We start from the raw sequence: 23,922 nt of genomic DNA, 5'->3' as shown, positions 1-23,922 counted from the left end.
CTGTAATGTCTTAATCGCAATCAACTATCAAAATTTACACCTCATAAAGTTTATTCATTGAATTTTCAATACACTACATCGAACATTTGGTAAAAATTTATGTGATTCTTTGCGGCAGAGATATATATAACGAATAACTTAAATAATAATTTTCCAAAACATGTACCTGGCTGGATGTACTGCATAATATTCTGATCCATAAGATTACTACCTTGGGCACAATCTTAAATACTTACCCACTCATGCTTTACTTTATTTGTGTAACCTTAGATCTATGCTCTTCAATAAAAACCTTAAATATTTTGTTGGCATTATCATACATGTTATTTTTCAAACTAATAACAATAAATTGTGCATTGTTAAATTCATTCCGAATTATAGAACCAATATGCTCCGTAAAGCTCAAATCCAAGGCTGAGTCGATCTCATCAAAAATATAGAATGGTGCTGGTTTATATGCCAGCATACTAAAAATTAGACAGAGTGCAATAATGGATCTCTGTCCTCCACTTAATTCACTCAATGAATTCTTCCACACACCAATTTTCACCTTAATTTCGAAGTCCTCTGAAATATAAATATCACTATTCTTTATAAAATATCCCAGAAACACTTTCAAGCGAGAGTTGATGTGATTAAAGGTCTTTCTATTTTCCTGAACTCCCATAAGCGAAAGCGTCTCAATACTCTTAACAATTTCTATTTTGTCACTCTCCAATCTTACCAACTTATCCTCAAGTTCTCTTATTGCTGCTGAATTCCTTTCCAGCAATTCGAAATTCGATGGGTTCATTGTAATTCTACCTTTTTTCTGGGAAAGATTCTCATTCAACTCAAATAATTTCACATTCAATTCTCTCTCATCATTTCCATCCAGTAGTTTAAGATCTCCACATAAAATCCCTGGTGTAATCCCAAAATCTTCTTCTATAACGTTGAGATCAATTCCAGAGAAAGCTTTAGAACTACAATCATCATTTATTCCAATTGGTAGTGCTTTTTTATCCACATTTGATAGCTTGTTGCCTGTATTCTCCTTATGCCAACTCTCGATATCCTCTTTAATGCTATTATAGCGCTTAGTGATGGATGACTGTAGTCTCACTGTACTCTTGATAAGTTGTGCTTTTTTAACATCTAGGGATTCCATTTCATGAACTGAGAGGCGTTGGTTGGTATTTTCAACTTCATATTCTTTTAAAATATTCAAATACCCGTGGTAGTCCACATTCACACGCTCTCGTCTCAATAAATTTTCCTGAATGTTTTTCCTAAGTGGATTGACTTCATTCTCAAGTTTCATTCTCTTTTGAACTATCAACGCAATCTCCTCCTCTTCTTTTGCCGCTTCTACAACATCACTCCTAATCTTCGACAGCTCAATCCTTAAATCAACCTTATTACTGCAAATATTTTCAAGTAAGCTTATTTTGGACTTAAGACTTGCAATCTGTCTGTTTGAATTAACAACCTCCCTAAGCATTCTACTGGTTTCTATTATTTCCAATTTCTTAGTTTCATCTGCTACTTTTAAGTTTGAAATCTTTTTCTCTAGTTCTTTAAGATCTGATTTTCGAAATATTTCAGACCTGTACACGATCTTACCGCCGGTTAGAGTACCCCGCGGATCATATACCGTTCCATCCAGTGTCACACAGACGACTTTATTGTCAAAGCAGCATTTTAAGGCCTCTTTTTTATTTTCAATGATAAAATGTGAGCCAAAAACATGTAAAAATGCTGGCTCAATATACTTACCCAGCACATTTATACAATCAACAGCATTTAGAAAGGGAAGGGGCTTTCTACAATATGTAATTTTGTTCAACGGAATACATGATATTTTCTTATTTGTAGTTTTCAGAAGATTTGCGGCAATTGAGTCGTCCACACATATTATGTGTTTAGCCTTTCCCCCCATAATTGTAAAAATGGCCTCTCGATACTTTTCATCTTTCAATGAAAAGTTTTCATCGACAGTTCCGTAAACTCCATTCATCAGTGGATAGTTAAGTCTTGATTTTATGGTGTTATATTCATTTTCGAGCTGCTTCTTTTGGGCATCTTTTTGGGCCATTTCTGTGATCCACCCCTGTATCTTCTGCAGCTGCAGAGATTCATCTGATGGAGTGCTTGTTTCCATCAACTGAAATGTTCTATTCAAAGTCTTTTGCATTAAAACTCCATCAATTCCCCTAATTTCCAACTCTGCCAACTTGGATTTCAACTCATCCAGCTCTTCAAGCCTATTAGAAGACAAATCATTTCCTATCTGCTTTGTCAGGATGGATTCCTTTTCCAACAGGTCTTCTTTATTATATTTCTTCTCGAATCTTGGAATCTTTTCCAAATCACTGAGAAGCTGGCTCAATCTCTCTTCATCTAGCTGGGAACTAAGCTCATCCATCTGTATTTTACAATCGTTGATCTTAGACTTAATATCTGAAATGTCATTCAGCTTAAGATTATTAAACTTGTCGTATTTCGATTTGACCAATCCCAATTCATTCTTTGCCATGTAGAAGTCCTTAATCTGTGCCCTGATATCGTGTATAATCTTTCCGGTTTCATTCCTTTTGATGACATCGGTGATGCTTTTATGTTCTTTTTTGTAAATTTCGATCATCTTTTCTATCTTTTCATTATTTTGATAAATTTGCTTTTCATTCTTGATTTGATCAAAAAATGGACCAATCCTCTGCCTTAAATGCTCCTGAGCTGATTTGAGCTTAAATTCTTTTTTCCCTAGAAGCTGCAAGGACTTTTCCTTCTCCTCGTTGTAGCACTTAATACCTGCTACATTTTCTATCATCATCTTCAGATCATTTGCTTTCATATTCAATATTTTGGTAATATGTCCCTGCATAATTATAAAATCGTTGGATATCCCCATGCTCTTGCACAGATTGTCTATGGTTGTCTTGGTACAGTTATTCCTATTGATCTTGAATTTGTTCGTATTTGCATCGATAAATCGGGATACCTCTACATCGCCATAGGAAGGAACTTCACATAAGCAAAGAGTAACAGTAGTAGAGGTTTTATGGACATTGATGAGTTCTTTGTAGCTATTTGCTCTCATAGATTTTGAAGTATTCAAATCCAAACAGAATATTATTGCGTCGATAATATTACTTTTGCCAGAGCCATTCATTCCAGTAATTGCCGTAAAGGACCTATCAATATCATTTATGGTGACTCTTTCTGAATAGCATTTAAAGCCTTCCATGCTGATACTCTTAATGTACATTGGAGGGTAGTTGGTTTTTACAAAGAAAAGATGCTAGGAAGCTAAATGGAAGCACATCTTAGAAAATACAGTATCACTGATAAAGATTGACTTTAAAACTGCCTATAGACTCAATAGATAGTATAATGTAGTACAGCATAATTTATTGTTGGAAGCATACTATATCCCATGAGTAGAAATTGCTACAGAAATGACCTTTTGATTGGCAATTCGTGGAATATTTCCTGAATAACTCTACAAAATCCCTTGAGTCCTTTTTTGTAAGGTTATGTAAAACTACTACTTGCTCTTAAATTTTTTGGATAGTTATTGTTTGTGAAATATGTTTACGTGATCCTTGAAAAACATATAACTTTTTATAATATGTTTTATACTGTAATGTCGTACCAATTACAGCAGGCTTCTGCCCGCTTTACACCTACCAATATGTGAATCATTTTTCTGATTAAAAGTTTGATCGCAGAACAACAGCTTTCAAAAGTATTGGGTAAAATCCATAATCGATTCTCTTTGAAGTTATTAAACAGCTTTTAAATCATGTATTTTTGATTAATTTTTTACTGATCAGATCAAATTTTTGTTTGGAAACAAATCGGATATAAATACTCAAGTTTGCATAGCCCATCATGTTCCTCATACCAGCACTTCTTACCACAATCCTGGCACATTTAAGTAGCCAGTTTACAAATAGGGGATTTGCCAATGAACTATCTCCAAGAATGCCATCAATTGAGGATTTATTCCAAATAAAATGCAGCAAGATTAAAATAGACGACGAATCCAAGATACAGACAACAGTACCATCCAGTGAATGTATTACAGTTGTCAAAAATCAGTTTTCTAATGGCTCATTTGCACTTAGAATTAATTCCTCAGAGATTAATGACGAAAATCATTATGAAATCAACCTAACGGCCAATTGCAATAGAATTAAAGGATGTGGAAATACATTTGCAATTGTTGGAGTAAGCAAAGGAGATAGTGTGGCTCAAAAACTACAACCAATATTTGAGAATGTAGTAGAGGATGGGAGGAATATATGCAGATCCACTATTGGCATTAAAGGCTCTGAATTGAAGAAACTATCCTCCATTTCCATTTTCTTAACCTCCAATATATCTTCTGTTAAGTTGGAAATGAAGGACAAAGATAGCTCTCAGCTGACTATTAGATCTGATATTATTCAAGAGGAAGCTTATGCTTCAGTAAATACTTCAAAGATAGATCTTGGAGGTAACACAAAAGTAGAACGTTGGGGAAGTTCCAAATGTGATGATACAATCATGTCCTATAAAAATCAGCTGCATATTTTGTCAAATACAAGAGAAAACTATATGAATCCAGATCAAATAGAATCTTTAATGATTGCCTATAATGACATCAAAATATCCAATAGACTATTGGGCTGTAAAACTTATTGTAAAAATATTGTCACCTTATTTGATATGAAGGGCTGTTTTGCTGCATTTACTTTGCAGCTAGCCTCTTACATTTACTCCATTGAACATGAAAAACCTATTTTCTGTAGTAGTTCTCAGAACTACAATGATCAGTGGCCCATGCCACTCTACAGGAATTGCCAGCAAATCATACAGTTTATTAATACTTGCAACATTGAAATCCCCTTCCTTACTGGGCTTTGGTTGCAATTCCAAGCATACAGTGATTGCGACATCAGATCGTACTTTGATGAGTATAGTATGTGCAAGATCTTAGATATTGATTCAGATGAGTTGCATAGGCACGTGGCTGGATACCATTGTGAGAAAAATGAAGAACCATTGGAGACAGAAGTCAGAAGAGATAGACAAAATGACGAAGGTAAAAAATGCCCCAAGGGCAAGAAAGAGTCTCCTTCACAGTTTGGTAAGTACAAAGTTACGATTATCGTAACAAGTGTTGTGATTGTGTCAGTTACAGCAGCTGTAGGAGCATACATACTTCTTTAAATAAATAAAGGTGTTTGGATAGCAAATTTCAGTCAATTGTCCTTTTGTAACTCAGGTTTCTAGCATATCATAGAATATTATTTCTGTCAGTGTTAATACACATTGACATAAGCAGACTATTGGTCTATTTTCAGAGAGCAATGAGTCCATTTTAAACTTATTAATAAGCTCGAGCCTTTTTCTCTATTCTTTGTAAAAAAATTAATCCTCTCAGAGACCCCTCGAATGGATTTTAATTTGAATGTCGTAGTTGTAAAGGAGACTCCATTAAGTGTGCAGGAGGCTGGTTCTAACATTCATACATTTTTGGCTGAGTACGAAGACGTCGATGCAATCACGAGGATCAAATTGGAAGAAGTTCTTGAAACCATAAGTTATAAAGGAGAAGCCAATGAAAATGATCTTGTATAATATAATCGCGGTACAGTGTGGATCTACGGAGTGTCCCTGCATAAATATATTAATTTCATAATCCACAGTACAGCTTTAAAAATATCGATAGCTCCAACATCTCAAGTCTTTTAAACAGTTGTTCGTGTACAATTTATTGAATTTCAGTCTGCAAAAAATGATATTTCTCTGAATGCTTCTTTATGCATCAAACTTAGAATTTCAAAATCATTAAATGTAAGAAACCCACTGGTGTTGTCGAGAGACTGAAAAATCCCCTCAACCACACTTTTTGGATTAAATTCGTCTGTATTATTTGTGGTGTTCTCGTCTACTTGAAGCTTATTCCCCACCTTCTCATAACAATTTGGTACTACCATTTCTATTACATTAGATATTCCCGACAATAATTCATTTTTCGAAACTACTCCATCTCGATCATAATCATAGAATCTGAAAAGCCATCTTACTTTCTCAAAGGACGATCCTTTCGTCAATATGGAAAAAGCAATTAACAGCTCGTTGAAATCAATTCTACCAGATTGTCCGATGTTTATTGTATCGAATAGTTGTTTAGAAAATCTACGTACACAATCAGAATATGAATCTACAGACAGTTTTGTATTTACAAAGGTATTGTCATTATGGCTGATAGATGTAGCATTATTATAGTTAATAAAGGTATTACTAGAGACTTCTTGGTGTTCTTTATCCGAGGAATTCTTCTTTTCTGAATTATCCTCTGTATCAACTTTTCGGATGGTGGCTTGCTTGACACCAATGAGTGTATTGTTAGGAGCAGAATTAATGCCCTCATTTAACATATTCCCTCGTGAGTACGTTGGAGAAGTCTCTTCATTTAACTGTTCCTTACATAACTCCCTTCTCGTATCCAATTGTTCTTTATTCCTCTTTTCAAAATGATATGGGAAATATGCTCTAAACATGTCTTCAAAATCCTCAACAGTCATAAATCCACTTGGATAGTTGGTTTTAAAGTACTGTGACCATTCTCTGGTGTCTGTGGCTGGAAAATGTGAAAACTTCCTAATTTCATAATCTTCCTCTGTTATTGTTGAAAGTCGATTGCCCATGAATTTTGAGGGTCATAGAAAAATAGGCTAGAAGAATAGAAATAAACAAAGCAATGTCAGACTATTGGAATATTTTTGTTTTGAATTATGCCCCAGCTGATTTGTAATGCATTTATTCATAGATCTTCCTAACTAACTAAAGGCAGGTAATATTTAATTATAGTATGCAACTATGGTGTGAGATACAAAGGGAGTTGATATATTTAAACGGCCAAAAACTTATAGTATTCGGTACTCAAAGGTTCCATCAGAAAGTATTACAATATAAGTAATATAAAAACAATGTAGAGATATTACAATATTTTGCCAACTTTGACATCATATACCATTCAAAGATTCTCATCCTTTATCTTGGTTGTGATCAATCCTATCTTCTGTTCCAATAACATATATCTCATTTACATTACATTTGAAACAATATGCATACTGTTTCAAGTCTTCTTGAAAAAAATCACTGTTTATATATTATATGAGACAACTGAGGCTCATTGATATACTTTATTTGTTGATACTCTTTGTTGTTAGTTCGAGAGGTATGCCAGAAAATGATGATAAAGGTTATTTCGTAAACTCTGACAAATATGATAAAAGAAAATACATTGTAACTTTTAAGATACCAGAGAGCTCAAGTTATTCGGAGATGCTTAGGGCTCAGGATAATAACTTCATAAGAATCCAATCCAAATTGGCTCCAGGAGATTCACTCAGGGGAAGAAACCGTTTCGGATTCTTTGCTAATTTGATGGATGAAACACGAAAAAAACTAGAAGAAGATCCCTCTGTAGCAGCAGTAGAGGAGGATACAGAAGTAAAGATACAGGATTTTCAAATCAAAGAAATATTCTCAAATTCACAACATCCAAATCACGAAATTATCCTGAAAAACACTGCATTTGGGAGTGTAGAAAATATACTATCTCCACCTAAAAATCTTGGTTTGGAAATCATAGCTCCAACCTTTATTCTACAAAAAAATTCTCCGTGGGGACTGTCTAAAGTATCTGGCTATAAGAATGACTTTGAGTATATTTCAAATGGAGGGGAAGGTGTGTTCGTTTATGTTTTGGACACTGGGATAGATATAGGACATCCAGAGTTCGAAGATAGGGCAGAGTGGGGAGGAAATTTTGCAAACAATATAGATATGGATGAGGTTGGACATGGAACTCACTGTGCAGGTACCATAGCAGGATTGAATTTTGGTATTGCTAAGAAAGCTAACCTGGTGGCTGTAAAAGTGCTCAATGGACATGGGGCTGGTATGGTATCAAGCTTTTTGGAAGGAATTGATTTTGTAATAAACGATTTTGAGCGGAAGCTAGAAAAATACTACAAAAATGTAGAGCTGGAGTATTACAGAGGTTTTGACGAGGCTGTCAGTACAAATAATTCGAGGATCGGTGATATTTCAACATTCGGCTATTTTTCAAAAATACCTTCACTATATGAGGCAATCTCTTCAATACTCTCCACAAAGATACGAAAGCCAAAGGCTGTGGTTAATCTGAGCTTAGGTGGTCCTAAAAGCCATGCATTGAACTCTGCCATTCATTATGCATCGAAATTTATGAATATCCATTTCAGTACTGCAGCTGGGAATCAGCATGAAAACGCATGCAAGTTCTCACCTGCGTCTTCCGAGCATTCACTTACTATTGGGGCAAACGACTCCGAAAATCAGATTTCTGATTTTTCAAACGTAGGAAAATGTGTAGATATATATGCTCCAGGCACGGATATTCTATCAGCTTGGCCAAGGAATTTGGAGGTTATTGGAAGAAAACCACCATCATCTGATGAAATAAATGTCCTGAACGGTACAATGGAAGATTTGCCAAACAACAGAATTGATTTGCCCTGTGAAATATGCAATATTGTTAGTGGTACAAGTATGGCTGCTCCGCATGTTACTGGCATCATGGCCGTTTATACTTCGCTGATGGACTTTACTGTTGAGGAGCTAAAAGAACAAATTAAAGAAGATTCAGAAAGAATAATTTCCGATAAAGATGATATACCAGCATTTCCAATGAGTTTGTTTATTAAAAACGACAAGCTCTATCCCATGGTGTCACTTCAGAAACTTTATTTTAGGTTGAAAACCGCAAACTTGAATAAATAAAATTTTAGAGAAATTGTTCATTTATTATTCCCTATTTTCATGGACAAGCAGCCATCTGATCCACTTCTTGATTTTACTTCCCCGATTGATCCGGAGGAGTTTCAACAGTTAATTCAGGAGTATCTTCCAAAGAGGCAGAGTACTAAAAAGAAAAGAGAAACAAAAAATGAAGCAATTTCTAAGCAGGAGGATTATGGAAGTATTTCAAATGATAATATGAATAAAATGGAGTTTCAGCACCAAATGAATGATGTCAACAGTATGGATGGATTTAATATGAATGGTCGAATCCCTACAAATGATACAAGGGCTGGGCTTGATAATCATGTGGGAGGTAAGAATGGTTCTCAACCATCCCAAAACAACCGCCTATATAACAGAAATATAATTAATGAAGACTATGGTAGTTCTGAGATATCGATAACTGATGAAGTCCAGGCTTCTAAACACATATCTGATTTTAGACTTGAGGAATCCAAGGCCTTGGTTTTGCACTTAAGTCATGTAGATGACTATATCCAAAGTGATGAGTTTGTAGACTGTATATTCAGGAAGTTCTATTATCTTAAACGACAAAAAGGAGTTTATGACACATATGTACCTAAGATGGGAATCTCAGACACTGAGATAAAGGAATGGGCAAGTCCAAAGATAACACCAGATCAAGCAGCAGAAAAGCTTGCCAAGTACATTGATTTTTTCCTTAGCTCTGGCCCTCTGACAGTAGGAGAAAACATTCTGTTCGAGAAATCGGTTCGGTTGTTTAAGTCATACTATGCTTGCCAATACAATATGTATATAAAAGTATTGAAGGATGAGGGAATTGGCAGCGAATTGGCGGAGGCTTTTCTAAAAACAACCTATATTCCCATGGCTGACAGTCCATGCCACGGGATATTCTTTGCAGATGAGAAATACGAGCTGGAGCTATTTGACTTACGGAATGAGTAGTGAGGGACGCTTTGGATTTATAAGGAATAGATGCTTTAAAACATCATAGATAAATCTTCAATTCTAAGCAAATATAAAATGATGTCTGTACTAATTAGCATTTATTTTACTGTTTACATTTGATGCTGTATGTAAATCCCTTGTCAAATTTCTTTTTGATCAGTTTTTCCCGAATCAGCATATTTAATATTTCGATAGTCTTATACTTACTAAGCTTGATTTTTCCAACAACTTCCTCTAACGAAATTTCTGGAGTGTTTTTAATCAATTCATATATTTGCTCAGCAATAATTTTCTGACTATCTGAACAGAAGTGAAATGTTATCTTGCTGGAGCCCAAAGATGCTGTGGTCTCTGGAACAGTAGAGGTCTGAGTCTTGTTGTTCTTCCAATCGGTCCCTTTTTCTTGAACATTTCCTTTGATGCCCTTAGACGAGATGGTATCTTTACAACCAGCTCCTCTACAGTTTGTATTAACCCTCTTCTTTGTGGAGTAAGCATCTATTGAAATCAGCATTGCTTCTAGTTTTAGGTTTAAGGTTTTTAACGAATTCAAACTTTCCTGAACAGACTCTGTTCTCTTCCGGAGGGAATTGGCTAACGAATACAACACAGCCATTTTGTTTTGAATTTGGTGGTCTTTAAAGATTGTATATTCAGTATTCAAGATGATTGTAGATGAGTTTACTCCAGCTATACTGGAGCTATGATAGTCTTTCTCAGGATCACCAGAACTATATGCTTCAAATATATTTGGAGTTTCGATGATTTTGTCATTTGCAGTTTTTACTTCATCTTTATCCACAAGGTTATAGCTGCTTAGAGTAGTTTCTTCCAAACTATTGGAAATAGACTGCTCGCCAGAAGACATATCCCGATCCTCAGTGCCATTTCTAAAATTTTCCCTATCTCTGGCCGGCTTATACTTTTTTTCTCCATGGCTATCGACTTGTTTTTGATCTTTCATAGAATTTCTACCTTCACCACTGCTTTTCTGCAGATTTATACCATCTTCTTTCTTATTAGACATTTTGTCAACTGGACAATCCATTTTATGGATGGGCTTGTACAAAGAAATTTATTCAACAGGCCGAGAATGAAACCAGAATCCATTAATAATAAGTATTGCGGAATTTAAAGTACAAATGTAATCAAAGAAAATTATAATAGCCTCCATCTGCTTCAGAAATGGAATTGCAAACCAGCAATCATCTTTTTCATGGAAGAAACATTAAAATGACTTCCTGGTATGAGTTCATAGCAGCTCAGAGGCTTTTATTAAATCAACACTTTCCCTCCATTTTTTATTTTTAAGTTTTCTTCCTGAAAAATACATGGATGAATCCAGATCGACTCAATATGACGGATTGTCAACTGAAAAACGGCAGAATCATGGTAGCATAGAAGGCAATGAGGGTAGAGGATTTGGCGAATCAAATATGCATGCTGTTGGTACATACGAGGCATTTATGGGCTCCAAAGACAAGCCAACAACACACCCAGGAGAATCTTTTCACCTAAAAAATAGTTCAACTCGAAGCATTCTGGGAGACACATCGAATACAAACAGAAATGTGGGTGTACCATCAAGTTTCATAAGCCATGGGTCTAGCTTTGATGAGAATGGAAATCAATATGAAGGTATTGAAGATGCCTCACCTGATGGATTTGGAAGTGGAGCAGATGTATTTTACAACCAACCGTTATATAATTCTCAACTCCAAAACCAATATGATATTACGCCATCAGATCGTGGTGACAATCCCAACCATTCATTGCATCCTAATAACAGTATATCTTACTCCTCTCTCAATCCTACTATCCTAGATGGGCTATATCAGACTATTGAAAAAATAGATATGCTGACCTATGGTCCTGGGATGAAAATGAAAGAGTCTGAGGGCTATAGTCATCAATCCAACTTCACTACCCAACAGATCGATTACATCGAAATGGACGATGTGTACAGGACTAAGGAAATCATTAAAAAGTGTGCAGATGGAATTAGGATTTCAGGTGTGGATGGTCTCTATACATCTGATATAGGACAGAAGGTAAAAGACAGAAAAAGAGTTACATTTAGTACTGAAGATCCAGCCGACAAGGTGATACCATATGCAAAGTATAAAGACATTGAAAGAGAATTTAACATTCTTAAGAATACACATATTAATACATTAAGATGTAAAAGCAAGGTATACAGATATATTTACGGTGAAATTAGGAGAATCGAAGAGGAATATAATGAAAAATTAGAGACTATTGAGACGAAGTACAAAGTGGAACGTATGAATTCAAATATGGAATCATATAATGGTTATGATGAATCTAAGGAATTGGAACAAGCCACTAAAAGTACTTTTTGTGAACAATGTGCTGATGCATCAAGCAAATTGGCAGAATATGAGAAGAGAATAGAGATATACAAGAGAAAAATCGAAGAGTTTGAGTCGATGGAGAAGTTTACAAATATACAGGAGTATAGAGAATCGGTAAGAGGGTATATTGAGGAATACTTACAGAGAGTAAAAGAGTATATTGAAAAAATAAAGAGAAATAAATGAATATTCTATCTGGTAAACAAGTTTAAGCACCATTTCATCGAGAGAGTTTTATTAACGCTATGAAATGTTTTGAACCTATTCCAACAGTTTTTTCTAAATATTTACAAATGAAATCTATATTTCCTTCTCTCTAGCATAATGTTGGAAATAGGTTGTAACTCAGTAATTGAATACAGTGGCCAAGATCCTCAACCCTTTGTCAAGACTTATTTTAGGTACTTCAAAGGATTCAGATACAAATATGAGATGTGTGTAATAATATGATGGTTTTGCCATACCATTCAAAGATGGGGATATGTGTTCGAACAGATGATGCATTACTTGACACTCAGCTTGAAGTTTTCAGTTCAGAAATAAAATACATTGTATAAATATTATTTTTAGCCCATTTATGGTTTCCATAACTCCAAAGAAGAAATTTTACAAGCTTCAAAGTGGTGCAAGCAAGGATAGAACAGAATCAAGCAAACAAAACGTTTTTTCAATGAAAGTCATCGACAACTCAGAAAGTGAAGTCAACAGTAGCACTCATGCTAACAGAAGTTGTGGTAGAACAATCAACGGTATTGGAAATACCCAGTGCCACGAGGCAGATGTTATCAATAGTACAAGCGATGTAAAGCTGAAAGAACATTTAAACACCACAAGTAACACATATGATGATTCAGTAAAATTCGTCAATGAAAATATGAACGTGATGGGCAACATTTCAAACTACGACAGCCTTCGAAAATCATCCATAAAATCTCACAACAGAAATTTGGTAACATGTACTGAAAGCAAAACTCTGGCCAATAGTCGATTTACTAATTCAATGGCCAGTCATTTATATGACTCAGCAATTGGAGATAAATGTAATTCTTTGATTTCTTCAGACATGGGAGACTCTCGATTAAGCAAGTCGTTAATGCACATGGATACATCAGACAATGCCAGCTCTTCCCCTAAATATTCTACTTTAACGCTTCGCCTAAGTGCCTCGCCTTATTTTTACGAGTTTTTAGAATACAAGAAGCAGCTGATCCGTTTAAAGGAAGTTGGAATAATCAAACTAAAGGTTGGAAAGCCAACTGAAGAGAAATATGACTCTTCCTCAAAGGAAATTGAGAACAGCGATGTTGTAATTCTCGAGGATAGTGTCACGTATATCGACAGTAGTGATGGTGGTAGAGGATGTGACTGCACTAATAGAAATATTGAATCAGCCCCCCTCGAAAGTGTGGGGTTTTCTTTATCTTCAAAGATGGTCCCACTTTGCAGTTCCAATGGATCAAAGGAACCTTTTCCATCTAATGAAACCAATTCTACCGGTGCAGACAATATTTCTTATGATTTGAGAATAAAGGATGGGAATAACCCCAAAATCGAATTTTTATCTGATGAAATAAAATTGAATAGCAATGAGGGTGTGGCCAAACCAGTAGAATATTCCATAATTGATAACGATGACCTGGGGCCGGACTTGATAGAGCTTAAACTAAACACAAATAAGGAAGTCATGCAGCAATTCAGTGATTTAGGATTTCACGAATCCATGATTCTCAATAATTCATCAATAGTGCCAATATTAGAAACTTCACTAGAATCCACAGACAAGATAGAAAACTATTTTGTGATCAAACAGACACTCTCGACAATCGGAGGTCAAAGTCCTGGACTATTTGTTTCGGATTCTGGCAGTTTATCATATTTTAGTCATGAGAAATTACTACTTGATGATCCTGTCACCCATAATTACCATAAGGTTCCTGGATGTTCATCTAGTTATACATTACTGGAAGATCATAGCTCATCTACCACTTCCTCGCATTGTGACAACCTATTTCTCCCTCTTTCAACAAACACCCCTAAATCTCCCAGAGACAGAATGCCAGAAGTGAACAATGAGAAGAAAATAGAAGGTGATACTATAGATCGTAAAGCAGCGTGCTGGATATTTGTTCCAAAAAGTACTGAAACATTTCGTCTTTTTCGATCCCATTCGATAGATTGTGAGATGCTGGCAAGTATTATAAACTTTTTTGGTGAAGAATGTACAACTGGGAGGGTAAATAATGGAGGCGATACATCACAAGAAGATAACAGTGTGGTAGATCTTCATCATGATTTCGTAACAGATTCATCACTTCCAAAAGAACAAGCCATAGGATGCCAATTAACAGCTTCACCTAATAGGATCGACCTTCTTAATACTTTGAATATACCATCTAAAAAGAACAGTCTGGGTTTCAATTCAATAGGTGTAGGAAAAAACTCCTCTTCTTCTCATCTCATTGATGATACAAGATATATGTATTATTTGAAAAAGACGGGCATTCTAAGCACAAACAACAAACAAATAGTAGCAAAGTACATTCTGGATATTTCGAAAAGCCTGAAGATGAGATGTATTCGAAATACAGCTGATGACATAGGAAGGAAGTCTTATCATAAAGAGTATAAGAGCCCAGATATAATCCACAAGGATGTGATAGATGAACTCCAAAACAATCCGACGAATTTCAGTGAACATAATCAACTGATAATTGTTAGTGAAGATACAACTGGAAGCAAACTCACAACCTCTTTGCGCATACTCCCCTCCATTTCCCCCATAGTCCATGAGTCTTATGACACTGTTGAGTTTGCTTATGCTGTTTACAAATTTAATAATGATCTTATACAGATCCAAAGATATTTGGGTTTGGGGATGCAGCATGTCATTTTACTCTACTATTTATATTACTTCAATCTGAATAGAAGCTTGTATGATGGTGATATATATAGCCATGGCAATGGACGAGGATATGGAGAATCACCCGACTACACAGAATCACTTTGGGATGTTCTGAGTCGAACGGTTGCGGAAAGAGAATGGTCAGAGGAGGATGTTGCATTATTTAGAAGGAGCTATCTGAAGCAGAATAGAAGATTTGATAATTATACCACATTTACAGAAGCCAAGAGTGAGGGAGATTTGCGACTGTTTTATCATCATTTCAACAAAGAATATCTTACAAAGGAATGGACCGAAACCGATAGAATGATCTTCTACACCTTCTATGAACATTTACACAAGAATTGGACTCAATATACCAAGATATGTATGATAAGGGAATTGCCGAGCACTATCGAAGAGGAAAATGCCTTTTCACACACACAGTTGGTGTATAAGTATAGAGCTGTGAATATTCCGGAAACTGTCGAAGGATCAGCAGAAATTGGACCAGAGTTTTCCAGTGCAATCTTTTTGAATAAATCTGTGGAAGAAATAAAGAGATTTTACAGTAATTATTATAAGAGATCGGCCGAAGAATTACTGGAAAGAGATCGAAAGAAATATAAGCAAGAAATAGACTGGGATGGCATTGTTTTGATTAGAAAGAGAGGAAGAAGTAAAGAAAAGTAACGGAGTTTTAGTCACAGCCAACAAGGAAGATATATATGTAGCAATAAATTTCACTTCGTAGTATATTTCTTCTAGATATATCTTGTATATTACCATCCACCCTATGCTATCATTAAATATGAGATTTTTTTGATAAAACAGTAAGTCTATAAATAATGACCGATATGTGCAAAAAATAGAATTATAAAATAAATATAAATAAATTAAGTTGTGGAAATTAATAAAAAGTATATCCATTATAGATATCTATTCTGATACGAAAGCCATCACTCATAGGTATTTATTTAATACAAAAGCCATCATTTATCCTTTCTCGATATCTAAGAATTATATTATTAATTAAATGGTATCAAGCAATAGTTCAAATATTTTCTAGTGGTTCCAGCACAATTATAAAATATGGCATATTTTTTGTTAGCTTGATATTATTAATTTCATATTATTTTAAATATTCCACACCTCTCCTTAACAACTTTTATCTCCTTTCCCCTATTTTTTACTATTTATTGATATTCTATTATTTGGGGTATATGGTGGTGTCGAGGACAAATCAAAATAGTAAGCATCCAGCCGACGACAGATCTGCACAAGATGATAATAATGAGCGTGCCATGGAAGACAATTCACGGAGAGATGATAATCTTGCTGGTAGTGACGAACTTTCTAATAATGAAAGGCCAACAAAAGATAGTACAGATGTGAATGTGAATAACGACAACTTGAGATACCAAAGGAAATCTCAAAACGATGAAAAACAAGAAGTTTGTGACCAGCACAGTAAAAAAGACGACATCAATTCTCAAAAAGATAATACCTCTTTCGATAGAAGTAGTGATGATATTTCTACCACCACATCGAATCCACAATCTTTCAAACAAAAAATGGCCTCAGTATTTTCATGCTGCTGTGGATATCCCGAGGATGCAACTAACTAAATAAATGGGTCCATAAGAAATTAAATACATAGGTATCGCCTATAACTGTTTCCTTACATACATACTCTACACACTTATATTTTTCCATTACTTTTTTGCCCATGTTTGGTATTTTCTCCATATTTTATTCGTTGGTTTTTTTCTTAAATGCAGTTGTTATTCTGGATAACCGCAGATTTCTTTCTAAAATAGGTCTCTCATTGGATAGTTCACACAGATCATCCCATACCAGTACAAATGGTCAAGTCGTCGATTTTATAAAGTCCATAAAAACTATCTTTGAGATTCCTTTAATATTTATAAATATTGTGTATATATTATTCGAAGTAATTAGTAAATAGAAATCTTAGTTCTCGGGCTATCTGTGTCTTTCTGAACTGAGAAATAACGATCCATCTTCTGATCAAGTTGCGGAATAAATAGTGTTGTTTCTAACCTCATCATCGTAATACCATAACTCAGTATCCCATGAATGTCAAAATCAGTTGAAGTGGGATTTTTTGAAAATCAACATTTTTTTAATTACCTTTTCAATCTCATTAGTAACCAATTTTTCAATTCCCCTAGGTTTACCGTCACCATTTATAATATTTGATTTGTAGGCTCGAACAAATTCAGCATAGATAGTGAGCTTGTCATTTGATATTTCTATTAGATGGTTCAGAGCACTTAGTGAAATGAATTGTTTCATACTTGAGTTTGATGCATCCAACAAAATCCGAAGCAAGTCTATGAAGCGAGAGCTGTTTGATGTAGTATACTGTATGTTACAATAGCCTGCTTTACACTCCAAGCCTTCACTTATTTCTTCGACTTTTTTCAATAGATAAGCAATTGTCTTATAATTTTCAGGGCTATACCGATTTATCAATATTGTCAATATTTTGGGTGCCAGTGCCACTACAGCTGACTTGGATGATTTGTTCAATACTTCAATAAAATGATTTGAGAAGCCCAGCATACTTCCCTGCTCCAATAAGCTATTGTTTTTTAGTTTGGAATAGTATTCTTGGATGTATTCTATTAAATCAATATTAGAATTATCATTGCAATAGGAATTACTCACCTCAATTGAATGAAACAAACTACTGTTGATAACAATCTCAACATTGGTATTGATCTGATGGTTATTGATAGAGGTGTGGCTGTCAGGGCCATTCTCCCCTACAATTTCTATTCCAAATATTCTCTCATACAGTTTTGCTCCTGCTTCAACTTCCTTCTGGTTTGTGGATGTTAAAAGTTCTTCGATTGCTTCGATCAATGAATTATCAACTTCCACCACAGATTGGCTATTCAGCGAGTATTCTTGTTCGGTTCCATGGGAAATCTTATCAGAATCAAGATCTATGGACCACTGCGAATTTATATGGGGCATGTTATCGATACCATCACTTTTCTGCCCATTTATTGAAGTTAAACCGGTCCTAGTGATCATATAAAACAAGGGTGTCTGAAATAGAGTGTATCATTATAAGGATTTCAAAAGTTTAAAAGCCAAAATATATAGAGGATATATCGGGGAGATTTCAACTTATCACACTCGAGTTTATAGCAGTGTTAGATAACTTAAAGTGGTTGGCTCATTCTTGTGACCATCAATAGAATACTGACTATTTTCATTATTTTTCACCATTTTTATCTGCCCCACAAATGATTGAAGAATCGTACAACGAGTATCTACTGACAAAAATTAAACAACTTTTCCCAAAGAAGGAGGTGGAGAGTTTTTTGGAGGCGAATGAAAAGCAAAGGCCCACTGTCTTGAGAGTAAACAGTTTGTTGAAGAGAAGAAAGGACGTTATGCATTCTCTGGCGATGAGAAAGGTGGAGATGGGAGTGCTTGATTGGACAGACACAGGGATTGTGGCATATTCTTCACCAGTTCCACTAGGTGCAACTCCAGAGTATTTAAGTGGGGAGTATATTATACAAGGAGCAAATTCTATGCTACCTGTATTAAATATGGAAATAAAGGTGGATGAAGAGGGAGAGAGTGGAGACAACAAGAATAAATTTATAGTTGTGGACCTCTGTGCAGCTCCCGGAGGTAAATCCACCCATATTGGGGCACTTATGAGTAATACAGGCATTCTTTATGCCAATGATGTGTGTAAGGATAGGACACATGCCCTAAAGTCGAATATAATGCGAATGGGTATAAATAATAGTGTAATCACCAACTTTGATGCCAAGGAGTTTTCGGTGGGTAAAGTAGATCGGGTTTTGCTGGATGCCCCTTGCTCAGGAACAGGAGTGATTGCAAAGGATAAGAGTATCAAAACCAGCAAATCACACGAAGAGATCAAGAGAATATGCAAGGAACAGAAGCAGCTGATTTTGCATGCGTTTGATATGTTGAAGCTCAATGGAGTTATGGTGTATTCTACGTGCTCTATTCTGGTAGAAGAGAATGAGGAGGTTGTGAACTTTTTGTTGGACAACAGACAAAATGCAAGAATATGCAAGGTAGATGTTGATATTGGCCAAAATGGATTTAGTTCGTTTAGGGGTACAAACTATAATGGCTCGTTGATACATTCTAGACGAATATATCCACACGTACACAATATGGATGGATTTTATTATTGCAAGATCAGGAAGGTGAATTGATTTTGAATGGAGGTCGAATAAACTATTTTTAGTCATGCATATTTAGATATTTCTTGGTGCCATTGAATTCTCTTGGAAACCCTATAGATCTACTAATTGATTCGAAGTGTGATTTTTGTCACAGAGATCCCATAATATTACTTTCGTATAAAGTGTGATTAGCTTCTAAAAACATCCAATTAAATATAGTTTCAGCTTAATTATTGCAAAGTAAATAAACAGACTCTCCTTAAAATATTTTGCGATGACTTAAGACAACAATATCGTTGATTTCCTACAGCAAAAGTTATTGGTGCCATTTTGGTATCATTCGTAAAAGGTTTCATTTTTATCAGGTTTTGAAACCCAGCCAATCCATTTTATTCATTTTAGAAAACTGGTTTCCAAAACCATGAAAAGCCCGCTCATTTCAACAATGCTTATTCTGTTCGGTTCTATCGAATCTCATAATTGTGGGGGAGGTAGGAGATGCAATAGACGATCGGATTTGGCAAGAAGGGATGATTCCATGTCCAGGAGAAATCAAAATAGAAACTGGGACCAGGATAGATATGGTGGTAGAAACTGTCGTAAGGGGGGTAGAGATTGTAAAAAGGGTGGCAGTAATGACCACTTTATTAAGGTTCCCAGGGAGAACATTATTTCAGATAAAATGGCCAAAGATCCATTCAATGGTGATCCAGACTGTGAAGATGGACTGAGAAACTTTGCAAATGGATTGAAGGACAACATTAGCGACTTCATAATGAAGCAACTTGCTGGGTGTGGAACATCCAAGACATCACCCGTAGTTAGCCCAAAGCCAAAAGTAGATTCAAAATGCGATTCTTTGCTAAACCTAATTAGTCAGAACAATTCATGCATGAACCAGGCGGTATTTCAGCCACTTAACAACTGCAACAGCAATGCATTGATGAATAACTTTATCCCACCCAGTCAAGGAATGATGCAGAGTTGTATGGGCCAGAACTCCACAATGCCAATACAAAATTCGGCAATGCCTAATCTACCACTTAATTCACCAGGGAACTGCATGGGAGGCTCCTACAACCCCTCTACAATATCACCCCCTGCGTATACACCTCCACCCATGTACTCTTCTCAGCCTGCATATACACCCCCACCCATTACATCGCCCCCACCGTTTTATGGCTCTCAGCTATCGATGCCCCCATCTTTTACTTCTCAGCCCTCTTATATGGATTACTATATGCCGGACAACATGGACAGCAAAATTGCTTGTAACCAGATGGGGTATTTGCCATATAATCCCAGCCAATATGATCCGGGATTTACAGATATGCCTACTCAGCCATGTGCACCATCACCCATTTCATGTAACTCTCACAAAAAGCGCCAGGCCTGTGCAGTAGTGGGGGATAGGAAACGAGAAAAGGCATCCAAAATGGAGCAACTTATATTTAAAGAAAACAGAATACGTGTCACCTGTGACTGCTCAGAAACAGTCAATGGTGTCGAAAATTGCAGGTGTGATAAAATTCCCACTAGGTGATTTCACAAGATATTTTAATTAGCATCCTAAAGCATTTAATAAATAATACTTAGTAACAAAGTGTATATAATATGGAATTCATTCAAGAAGTTTGATTTCTTATAAACGCGATTCAGAGCTGACGAAGAGATCTTCCCTGTATAATCTGCACAGAAATACTATTGTGGCAACAGATACCATGCTCATAGTATATGTATTGCTGTGATAATTTCTCTTATAGAGTACCTTGAAGAATATCCACACTCATTTATTCACTTTTCTAAAATCCAAAATCAATCGAGTACTCAGCTACCTCATCTTTTTTTACTTCGGGGTAAGACTCGTCAATAACTCCAGAATCATTCAGATTCTCCGTGTTCTTCACAACGGTTGAATCCATCTGTCTTTGGGACTCATCTGTTGAAATAGAAAATGGATCAATCCTTGGGTACATTTATGGGATGAAAATATTCACATTGTCATGTATCATGATGACAAACAAAACCATTGATTCATCAAAATGCCATATAAAGATTTTGGCACCATGGTTTTCAAATCCAATGCATCATTGTCTCTATAAAGTGATCATACCACAAACTTACTTAATCCATAATTTGGAAATAATATAGAAGAGCCTGTTGAAAAACATGCCAGAATAATAACCTTTCTACACATTTTCGGTCGGTATTGATGAAAGCATCTCAGTTGTAATGCCATCATATTGAAATGTTCTCTGAATTATTTGCTTGAAAGTACTTTATTTATTCATATACATTGCTTCTATGAATTCCTGTTCAATTACAGACAGCGGTGCAGGGATTATTAATGAATGCAATGGTGGACCAAAGTCCATCCTAAGTAGATTTTCGGCGGAGTCATAAACAACCAATTCGTCATCTGTAGCAAATCTACAAATGGCAAACAGCTTAGTACTCTTATTAAAAAACGAGTCAGCACCATCGCATATCTGATCATTGCCGTTACACATATTACTGTCAATCCTGTCCTTATCCACTTTATTTATAGCCATAATCTCAGATGTCTCTAGCAACTGTTCTACTGCTTCATTCACCGTCATAAATCTATTCTCATCTACTTTTATGTCCAACAGGCATAGTGTGTGCATATTGGATCGGTAATTGGAATATATTCGGTCAAAAAATGATGTGGGCTTCCATGTCTTTGTGAAGTACGGAATGGATATGGTACATCCAAAGTTATAGGAATATAATCCAAAACAACCCTTCACAGAGGCAATGGATGTATTATGAATTACCTTCACCTGGACATCCTCTTCCTTGGCTCTCAACAACAAATCGCTGTGTGTTGTAGCAAACATAGGTGTGCCCGCCACAAGAAATGCAATATTCTTGGCTTTTGCTTCCATCAGAATTTCATAAGTTTCCTCCACCAGCTTCCTGTCTGCTAAAATAATCTTTTTTTGAATAATATCTTCAATTGTACCAAAATCAGTTGCTTGGATGCAAGTATAATTTTCTTGGTAGACTACTTCACAATACCTCAGTATCTCTAAGCTCCTCAGAGAAATGTCTCTACAGTCATTCAAACCAGTCCCAATAATAAAAAGCATGAAAAAAGGATATACAAAAATTAAAAGAGGCTATATATGTTTCTAGAGCTACTACTGATAGATCATTAATGATAGGCAAATCGCAGCATGAAGTAAAATTAATATATACATACATCCGAGATTGTTGTAAACGTTTGTTAATTCCCAACTTTCTAATATTAATTTATTTTAAAGAATTAAGCTGGAACTTGATGGTTTAAAATGTTTCCTTGTCCTTTCGAGGATGTTGGTGGTAGAGTAGTTCCTACATTATTGTTTTGCTGCTTGTTCTCTCCTATTGGATTTTTTGGAGGTGTTGTTGGTGGAACCAGTGAGCCGTTGTTTCCGGGAAGTTGCTGTCCATTTCCTCCTGTTGTTGGATTTCTTGGAGATGTTGTCGGTGGAACCAGTGAACCGTTGTTTCCAGGAGGTTGCTGTCCATTTCCTCCTGTTGTTGGATTTCTTGGAGATGTTGTCGGTGGAACCAGTGAACCATTGCTTCCAGGAGGTTGCTGTTCTCTTCCTACATTGTTCTTGTAAGCTGGGCTCGTTGTAGGTGTTGTTATTTGACTAGGCCCTGAAAATGATGGTAAATTGACTGGTGTGTAATTAGGATTCACTGTTGGATTGGGTCCAGTCGCTTTAACTTCACTAACAATCTGACTTCCATCCTTGGCTGGGACATATTTCGTAGGCTGCCCACTGGCATCTGTTCCAACAATTCCTTGAGTATTAAGTGGAAGCGGGGTCCTTGAAATAATATTAGCTGAGGCTGGATTCACAATATGTGTAACATTATTGATGACTGTAGAAATCATGGTGGTCATTGTTGATGTGCTTACAGTGGGGAATGCACTCTTCAAAGATTGGAACCAAGGCTGCTCTGACATTGTCTGCATCAAATGTGTAGAATTCGTGGAATTCGAAAGAGACACGTAAAACTGTGTCATATGCTGAATTGAAGTGGAGCTCATCTGAGAGATTTGGTGTATAAACTTCGACTGGCTCATATTCAAACTTGAGGCAAGGGACTTTGAATTCTGTATTATGTTGTTAAATATGACATTCTCCATGGAGTTTCCAGGCCTTATGGATGATTCCATTAGTTGATTTATCTTAGCTTCCTTATTCATCACAGAGCTTATCTCAGAATTCTCCTGTTGTGTAAGAGGATTCTTTGAATCCAGATTAGAAATCAAAGTGGTGTTCTTCGAATCCAAATGCTTTGATTTAACATTTTCCATAAACTGGTCGAGAGAGTCCACAACTTCAATGTTATCTTCCATATTCAGATGATTTACTGCACCTTCATTCAACATCTCTGCAGTTGCTTTCTCTTCCCCCTCTAACTTCTCAATTGCATCGTGGATTCCCATTCGATGTGTCATTCCATATGCCGGAGTCATATCTGCATAGGCTGCACCTTCTGGATTTGTAAATGTCTTGATCTGAGTCTCCTTCAATAGTTTCTGTTGCCTTTCCATCGCCTCAAACTTCAATCTTGCCTCCTCAGAAACAGTTTCTGTATCAGTTTCAAATGTTTGATGCACTTCCGGTCTCATTCCAGCCATAAATTCACTCCATGGCGTCATTAGTAATTCTCC

General features: G+C 35.9%; 1 protein-coding gene and 1 pseudogene across 1 annotated transcript; both read right to left on the bottom strand.

The window, feature by feature from the left end:
• The window catches only part of LOC147075349 (uncharacterized), a 248,195-nt pseudogene that overhangs the window by 121,703 nt on the left and 102,570 nt on the right, over positions 1 to 23,922 (bottom strand).
• LOC147075357 (uncharacterized) lies at positions 248 to 3,229 on the bottom strand. Its single transcript, XM_085942510.1, has one exon. It carries the CDS (start codon positions 3,227 to 3,229, stop codon positions 248 to 250), a length of 2,982 nt encoding a protein of 993 aa, XP_085798636.1.

The sequence above is a fragment of the Rhyacophila brunnea genome, unplaced genomic scaffold (assembly GCF_057557595.1).
Source record: "Rhyacophila brunnea isolate RB1 unplaced genomic scaffold, BYU_Rbru_1.0 scaffold_149, whole genome shotgun sequence".
Lineage (NCBI taxonomy): Eukaryota > Metazoa > Arthropoda > Insecta > Trichoptera > Rhyacophilidae > Rhyacophila > Rhyacophila brunnea.
This window is presented reverse-complemented; position numbering and strand designations above follow the sequence as displayed.